Source organism: Haliaeetus leucocephalus, unplaced genomic scaffold (genome assembly GCF_000737465.1).
Source record: "Haliaeetus leucocephalus isolate CR32 unplaced genomic scaffold, Haliaeetus_leucocephalus-4.0 Scaffold162, whole genome shotgun sequence".
NCBI classification, from domain to species: Eukaryota; Metazoa; Chordata; class Aves; order Accipitriformes; family Accipitridae; genus Haliaeetus; species Haliaeetus leucocephalus.
Genome location: NW_010972598.1, coordinates 10,842,296 through 10,850,685, shown reverse-complemented (window position 1 = coordinate 10,850,685; position 8,390 = coordinate 10,842,296). Strand labels below are relative to the sequence as shown.

The 8,390-nt window shown below is 60.5% G+C and overlaps 1 protein-coding gene across 1 annotated transcript in view; it reads left to right on the top strand.

The window, feature by feature from the left end:
• Positions 1-7,875, top strand: part of GPR124 (G protein-coupled receptor 124) — a 14,715-nt gene extending 6,840 nt beyond the window's left edge. The window contains exons 7-18 of the mRNA XM_010562977.1: positions 270-630; positions 1,256-1,457; positions 1,549-1,698; positions 1,832-1,993; positions 2,232-2,441; positions 2,525-2,726; positions 2,981-3,189; positions 3,333-3,460; positions 5,611-5,734; positions 5,893-6,038; positions 6,226-6,315; positions 6,606-7,875. Of these exons, the coding sequence (XP_010561279.1) occupies positions 270-630; positions 1,256-1,457; positions 1,549-1,698; positions 1,832-1,993; positions 2,232-2,441; positions 2,525-2,726; positions 2,981-3,189; positions 3,333-3,460; positions 5,611-5,734; positions 5,893-6,038; positions 6,226-6,315; positions 6,606-7,818 (3,197 nt within the window). The 3' untranslated portion in view covers positions 7,819-7,875. The remainder of the gene's footprint in view (positions 1-269; positions 631-1,255; positions 1,458-1,548; positions 1,699-1,831; positions 1,994-2,231; positions 2,442-2,524; positions 2,727-2,980; positions 3,190-3,332; positions 3,461-5,610; positions 5,735-5,892; positions 6,039-6,225; positions 6,316-6,605) is intronic.
• Positions 7,876-8,390: the final 515 nt, after the last annotated feature.

The window sequence follows — 8,390 nt, the reverse complement described above, 5'->3', positions numbered from 1 at the left end:
ACTGAGAGAGATAAAAACAGTGATAGAGATGGGATGGGGATGGAGATGAGATGAGGACAGTGATGGAGCTGGAGATGGAGAAGGAGATGAGATGAGGACACTGAGAGAGATAAAAACAGTGATAGAGATGGGATGGGGATGGAGATGAGATGAGGACAGTGATGGAGATGGGATGGAGATGAGGTGGGCATGGAGATGAGATGGGGACAGTGATGGAGATGGGATGGGGACAGGGATGGAGATAGGATAGGGACAGCAAGGGAGACGAGATGGGGATGGGGACGGACACTCGTGGCTGCATGGCTTGCTGGTTTGCGGGTACCAAGTGCCATGGGTGGGATGCCAAGTGTGGGCCCCTCCTGTGCTTCGTGGTGTGTGTCCCCACGTGTCCAAGCTTGGGGGACCACTGCTGTGGGTTTGCTGTGGGCCAGACCCACTGTGCCAGCTTGTCCCCTCTGCCTGCAGCGAGCTCATCCTCTCCAACATCCACGTCTCTGCCAATGGCGAGTGGGAGTGTTCCGTCTCCACCTCCCAGGGCAATGTCAGCAAGAAGGTGGAGATCGTGGTGCTGGAGACATCCGCGTCCTACTGCCCTGCCGAGCGGGTCACCAACAACCGTGGCGACTTCAGGTAGGGACCGGCGGTGGCCTGGCCACAGGGTGGGTGCCGCAGTGGGGTGAGGGTCTGCGTGGTGCGTGCCACATACAGCGTGAGCGGTGCGTGCCGGGGCGGGGGGCTCACCGCAGGTGACCGGGCGTCTGGTAGCGATTAGTGGCTGCAGGGAGTGCAAGCGCTTTTGAAGGGTTTCCCGTGCCGACGGCGCAGCCCGGCTCCAGCAGCAGAGGTGTTGGAATTTCTCTGGCATGAGACGAAAGGCTCCGGGCGCCCGCTGTAACCCCAGCGGGGCTGTTACGGAATATAAATTACTGGTACAGTCAATGTGGCTTAAATTAGCGGTGCCCCCCCTGCCGCCCGCTGCTTCCCTCTGTGCTGCGCTGAGCCGAGCGGGCTACGGGATTGGGGAGGGGGCGGCAGCTTTCTAGGGAGCATCGCCCTCAGCCCCCCTGGAGCCAAGGGGATTCAGGGGCTTTTGGGAGGGATTTGGGGGCTGGGGTGCCCATGGGCCGTGGCATGGTGCTGGGCAGGGTCCATGCAGGGGGAGCAGGCTGTGGTGGGGTGTGGGTGCCCGTCTGCAGCAGGATGGGGGCTGCTGGTGTCAAGTGCCCCACGGTCACCGTCTAATCGGCATCCGCAGGTGGCCCCGCACCCTGGCAGGCATCACCGCCTACCAGCCCTGCCTGCAGTACCCCTTCGCCGCGGGGCCGGCTGGCGGGGGCTCGGCGGCGGAGAAGCAGGCATGGCGGCGCTGCGACCGCGCCGGGCGCTGGGAAGAGGGCGACTACTCCCACTGCCTCTACACCAACGACATCACCCGCGTCCTCTACACCTTCGTGCTGGTGAGCCGGGGACCGGGAGGGGGCTTGCCCGTGCCGGGGGGGCTGGCGCAGCCGGTGACCGTCCCCCCACTGTGGTCATGCCGCTCTGCAGATGCCCATCAATGCCTCCAACGCCCTGACCCTGGCTCACCAGCTCCGTGTCTACACAGCCGAGGCGGCCAACTTCTCGGACATGGTTGATGTCCTCTACGTGGCCCAGATGATAGAGAAGTTTATTGGCTACGTGGACCAGATCAAGCAGGTAACGAGTGCTGCTCCTGTCCCCTGCTTGCCCCAGTGCTACCGAGTGGTTTTGGGGTTGAAAAACATGAATTGGGGTGTTTGCTGCTGGGGATGGCAGTAGCTCTTTGTGGAGCCGCTTGCTGTCCTCGCAGCTGACGGACGTGATCGTGGAGATGGCCAGCAACATCATGCTGGTGGACGACCACATCCTGTGGATGTCGCAGAAGGAGGAGAAGGCTTGCACCAGCATCGTCCGCTCCCTGGAGAAGATCGCTGCCCACACACTCAGCAGCAACTCCCAGCACATGGCGGTGGTGAGTGGGGGGGCAAGGGGGGCTGCCTGGAGATGGGGGGCTGAGCCGGGGGAAGGAGGAGGAGGTGGTTGGGCTACTGGTGCAGGGTCTGCCTGTGCTGGGGGTCTCTGCCTGTGCTGGGGGTCTCTCTGGTCATGCTGGGGGTTTCTGGCCGAGCTGGGGGGTCTCTGGCCGTGCCGGGGGGGGGTCTTTGGCTGTGCCAGGGCTGATGGCCACCCCGCGGCGCTGTGCCTGGCAGAACTCACGCAACATCGCCTTCGAGGCATACGTGGTGAAGCCCGAGAGCTACGTGGGGCTGAGCTGCGTGGCTTTCCAGCGGCGAGATGGGGGTCCAGCTGGGCGTTCCCCCCCAGCTGAGCGGGGGGCCGAGCCCGTGCCCGACCAGCAGCTGAGGCTGCGCTGCACCACGGGGCGCCCCAATGTCTCCCTGACCAGCTTCCACATCAAGGTATGGGTAAGCCGGAGGACCAAGGGGGGGGTCCTGGGCGGGGGGGACTTGGCCCTTGCTCACCAGTGACCATGCACCCGCAGAACAGCATCGCCCTGGCCTCCATCCAGCTGCCGCCCAGCCTCTTCACCAGCCCTGTCCCATCCACGCCACTGGCTGACTGCAAGCTCCAGCTGCTGGTCTTCCGCAATGGCAAGCTCTTCTGCAGCACGGGCAACTCCTCCCGCTTGGCCGACGATGGCAAGCGCCGCAGCGTGGCTACGCCGGTCATCTACGCTGGGACCTGTAAGGGCTGCCTGTTATCAGGGGGGCTGGGGTGCCCCATGTGGGGCTTTTCTTGGGGGATGGAGCTCCATAGGGGTCCTTGGGCTGTGCCCTGGTGCTCCTGCAGAGCAAAGCCATCCCTGGGGGTCTTCATGGGGAGGTGGCAGTGTGCTTATGGGATGCCATGGGGGGGGTCCCCTATGCCCAGCCCCTTTTGAGGGTGCAGGCAGAGGGGTGTCTCTTGTCCTGCTGACCAGATTTCTCTGTTGCTGCAGATGGCTGCGGAGTGGGAAACCTGTCAGAGCCAGTGGCCGTGTCGCTGCGGCACCCTGGGGAGGGTGCGGACCCGGTGGCTGCATACTGGAACTTCGAGGTGCTGGGGGGCATGGGGGGCTGGAGCGCCGAGGGGTGCCAGCTGGCCGCCCGGGAGCCCAACGTCACCTCCCTACACTGCCGGCACCTCAGCAACGTGGCTGTGCTCATGGTAGGCGGGGGGTGAGCAACGGCGTTGGGAGCCTTGCCCGGGGCAGGGGTGTGGAGCCTGAGGGTTGCAGGGGGGTGGTGGGGTGGGATGGGAGGACGGGGATGGGTGGCACAGGGTCTGACAGGCTGTGCTGTGCTATGCAGGAGCTGAGCGGTTTCCCCAGCGAGGCGCGAGGCGCGGTGGAGGTGCTGCACCCGGCCATGTACACCTGCACGGCTGTGCTGCTGCTCTGCCTCTTCACCACCATCATCACCTACATCGTCAACCACGGGTGAGTGAGCGTCTTGGTGCCAGCCTTGGCCGTGGTGATGGTTGGCTGTGCTTGGGGGGGTGTCTCTGTGGGCAGCTGGAGGAGCTCCCCAGTTGCTGCCAATGGCTGGGAGGAAGGTGTGCGGGGATGGCTGTCCAGGAGATGACCATCCAGGGGATGGCCCTCTAGGACGTGGCCCTTTAGGACATGGGTTTTCAGGAGGTAGCCCTCCAGGAACGTGTTGCCTGGCAAGTGGCACTGCCACAGGAGCCGGTTCGGGGCGATGGCTGGATGCGTCCTGCCTTTATGGCAATGGGGGCCTTGGGCTGGTTGGCTGTCTTGTCCTGCAACGTGAAGCATGGAGGAGGTGAGTGGGACTTTGAGGGTGGGAGTGAAGACCCCCTGAGACCTCGTTGGGTCAGAAATGGTGAACAGCTGGGGCTCAGGGATGGGATCGCCCCATACCTGGGGCCAGTGAGCCCCCAGGCAAGGGGACAATGGGGCGCTGGGCAGCAGAGCGGTGGGCTGGACAGGTGCAGGAGGGCCTTCCCTCTACAAAAGCAGTGCCCCATGAGCAAGCGGGGTGGAGTGAACAGGGCACCTCTTAGCAAAGGGCAGGAGCAGGGCCAGCCGTGCTGCCAGAGCCTCATCCCAGGCCGGTGCTGGGCTCCCTCCAGGGGCAAAGGCTCTCCACTGCTCCTCCATCACCTCTGCAAGGCAGCAGCGAGCAGAGCTCAGCAGCGGGTCCTGTGCGGAGCCCCAGGTGCAGCAGCAGCCCCTCACTGCCCCAGTTAACACCGAGCCCACCCTCCGCCCCCCGACCAGGATGCAGAGGGGTCCAGGGCAACAGTCGCTGCATGAGCCAGGGTGAGACCATCTCAGCAGGCCACTTACCAACAAGCGATTCTTTAAAGCGATAAGAACACAGCAATAGTTATATCTAACACTTAACGAGTACTTGATGAGACGCACATAAGGCCAAAGGAAGAGCCTTCCGCTCTAAGTGAAACGAACACTAACAAAGCCAACATTGCTCTCGGTCCACATCTGTTACTCTGTACCCAACAGGAACGATTATATCTAACACTTAACAAGCACTTAATGAGATACATATAAGGCCAAAACATTCCTCTTACTATAAGTGAAACAAACACTAATAAAGTCAATCAACATTGTTAGCTAAATCTATTATCTATTTCTCAGGAAGAACCCAATAATAGGTATTATATCTAACAAGTACTTAATGAGATAAATATAAGGCCAAACCATTCCTCTTATTATAAGTGAAACAAACACTAACAAATTCAAGCAGCATTATTAGCCCACATCTATTACCATTTTCTCAGAAAAAAAACCCCAATAATAAGTATTATATTTAACACTTAACAAGCACTTAATGAGATGCACAGAAGGCCAAACCGTTCCCCTTACTGCAGGTGAAGCAAACACTAACAAAAAGTCAAGCAACACTATCAGTCCACATCTAGCTATCACCTATTTGGAGGAACCCAACAGTAATTATTATATCAAATACTTAACAGTACTTAATGAGATACATATAAGGCCAAGCCATTCAATTTATGATAAGTGAAACCACTATTAACAGTTAAAGCCAAGCAACACTATCATCAGTCCACATCTAACTACTACCCGGTTGGAAGAACCCGATAATAATTATAGTATCTAACACTGAACAAGTACTTATTTAGATAACTGTAAGGCCAAGCCATTCCCATTGCTATAAGTGAACCGAACACCAGCAAAGCCGGGCAGTGCTATCAGCCCACATCTCGCGATGAAAACGCGATGCTGCCCAGCCAAAGGCAGGAACAACCCAGAGCCAGGGGCACTAGAAGAGCATCCCTTTCCTCCAGCCCAGCTCCTGCCGTCCCCTTCCCTGCATCCCAGCACCGGTGGCTCCCTGCCGAGAGCCCCGTGACAAACACGTTGCCAGCAGCTACGAGCAGTCCTTCACCCACATGCATGCACTTATGTGCACGGCTTCTTTATCAGCCATACTCCATTGCCTGGCTGGGGACAGGCTGTGTCGGAGCATCCCTCCAGAGCAGCGGAGGCAGGATTTGTGCTGTGGCTCTCTCACATGCCGCAAATAACTGTCCCTCTCGGGGCCGGGCAGGAGCTCACGGGCACACTTTGTGCTTCTCTTCCAGCACCATCCTCATCCCGCGGAAAGGCTGGCACATGCTGCTTAACCTCTGCTTCCACATCGCCATGACAGCTGCCATCTTCGCGGGAGGCATCACCCTCACTGGCTACCTGATCGTCTGCCAAGCGGTTGGTACAGCCACCACACGCTGCCCGGGGCTGCTTTGCAATTCGCAGAGCCCAGCATGGCGAGGTTTCACCCTGCCAAGACCTGCAGGATGGTGACCGGTGGGGACGCAGCTGTGTCTGCAGCATCTCCCTTCCCGACTGTTGCCTCTGCCCCGCAGGTCGGCATCATCTTGCACTACTCCTCCCTCTCCACCCTGCTGTGGATGGCCGTGAAAGCCCGAGTGCTTTACAAGGAAGTGACCTGGAAGGCACCGCAGCAGCCGGACGGGGAAGCATCCCAGCCGGCCCCCAGACCCATGCTACGGTACGAATGCCCCTTCCCCTCGCCCCGGCCCCACGGGGGAGCAGGGAGCCGGGGGAGCTTCCCCTGCCCAACGTCCAGAGGCTGGGCAGGACTTGCTCTGCCGTATAAGCCCATTCCACCCGCAGCCGTGCTACGCTCTCCTGAGGGCTCGCTTCGGGTGTGCGGTGACACCGTCCCCCCTGTGCAGGTTCTACCTGATCGCCGGCGGGATCCCCCTCATCATCTGCGGGATCACAGCAGCTGTCAACATCCACAACTACCATGACAACAACCCCTAGTAAGTGTCCCTGCTCAACCATGCCTTCCTCCCCAAAACAGGTGGCCTCCTTCCACCTGGGCAAGGGGAATCAGCAGTGCCAGGAATCCAGGCAAGCTTGGGAAAGGCTGGTGAGATCTTTCCCAAGAGCTATCCCTATATTGGGAAAACAACAGCCAGGCAGCCAGCATGCCTCCGCAGAGCCCGTGCCATCGGGCCAGGGAGGCTGAGCATCACGGTACTACGATGCATGGCTGCCGGCTGCACAGGCACCCAGGTCTGCTCATCAAAGCCCCTTTCCTCCTGTACAGCTGCTGGCTGGTGTGGCGGCCCAGCTTAGGGGCTTTCTACGTCCCCGTGGCTTTCATTTTGCTCGTTACCTGGATTTATTTTCTCTGCGCCGGGCTCAGCCTCCAGTGCCAACCGTCGCGCCGAAAAGACATCCCCGAGCCGCTGGAGCCACCACCACGGCTGGGGGGTACCGGTGACCTCCTGACAGACTCCGGGTCCATCTCGGTCACGCTGAACTCAGGGCCGCCCTGCCCCGAGGCGGATGGCGTCTACTCTCTGCAGGTGCAATTCTGGGCACTGGTGATCACCCACGCCTTGTACATCGCCCTGTGGACGTTCGGCGCCATGGCCGTGTCCCAGCGCTGGTACCTGAACATCGTCTTCAGCTGCCTCTACGGCGTCACCGCCGTGGTGCTGGGATTCTTCATCTTCATCCACCACTGTGTCCGGCGCCGGGACGTCCTCAACTCCTGGTTCTCCTGCTGCCCCTCCTACAGGAATGCGCTGCCCATGCAGGCGTATGTCCACCCTGGGCTGGTGCCAGAGGATGGCTCGCAGGTCTTCATCGGCTGCGACCCAGAGGCAGCTCACTCCGCTGCCTCCTCCTCCTCCTCGCCCAGCAGCGCCAGCTCGGCCGGGGGCCGCTGCAAGCTCACCAACCTGCAAGTAGCCCAGAGCCAGGCGGACACCCGCCCGGCCGCCTGCCCGGAGCCGGACCCCACTGATGGCAAGATCACCGGTGCCAGCAGGCACACCAGCAACCTCCACGGCCGCAGGAATCACCGGGGCAGAACTAAACCCTGCCGGGACGGGAAGCACCACCGCTTGAAAATGCTGCGGGGCCCCTCCTCAGAGCATCCCTCCAGCGAGAGCGGGAGCATCCACAACAGCCACTCCGAGAGCTACCACAGCGGCAGGAATAGCCCCGTCAGCAGTGGCCGTGTGGGGCCACGGCCCCCCCAGGATGGGGAGACGGTGCCCAGCCACTCGGAAGGCAGCGATGGCAGTCGGCGGGCGCCAGACTTTGCCGAGGCTCGCCGGAGGAGCGCCAGCAGGGACAACCTGCGGCAGGCCAGCGCCGCCGAGAAGGAGGCAAAGCGCCGGTCCTACCCACTCAACGTGGCCAGCCATAACGGCGGCTTCAAGGGCAGCAAATACGACATCAACCTGGCCAGCACCGACAGCGTGGCCGGGATGAAGACCGGCCTCTGGAAGAGCGAAACCACCGTGTAAAGGTGGGGAAGGACCGGATGGCCGCAGCACCGCAGCATTTTCCTCTGGGAGCCGCGGCCAGAGCCGCTCAGGGCATCTGCGAAGAGGTGATGCTGCGGGAATCGCCATGTGCACTAGTGGGGACGGGCGGCATGGCCAGGGGCTCCGGCTCTCCCCGGGTGGAAGGCGATGCCGAGCCCGACCCGTCCCCTGTGGAGGCTCAAAGCTTCCCACGGCAACGCCGGGATCTCGATGTGAAAGGCAATCCTTGCTCTTCAGCAGCCTGAATTGCAGCTGTACTTTAATCACTCCTGCATGTCACTTAAGACTGATCCTAAATGCTATTTTATAATATACAGAGGAAACAAATGTCTATTTTTCAAAGCTATATTATTGAATGTATATATGTATAGACAGATCAGTAAGTAAGTGATGTGAGTGCCTCGTTACCAACCAGTGTTCTCCGGGAGCGGGCATGCCCCCGGGCGCTTTGGCAATAGCCTGCTCGTGCCACGACTGCAATATTCCCGCCGAGGGGACCACACTAAGTGCCCTTTACGTACAGGCACTATAGCACCGATGCCTGTGTGACC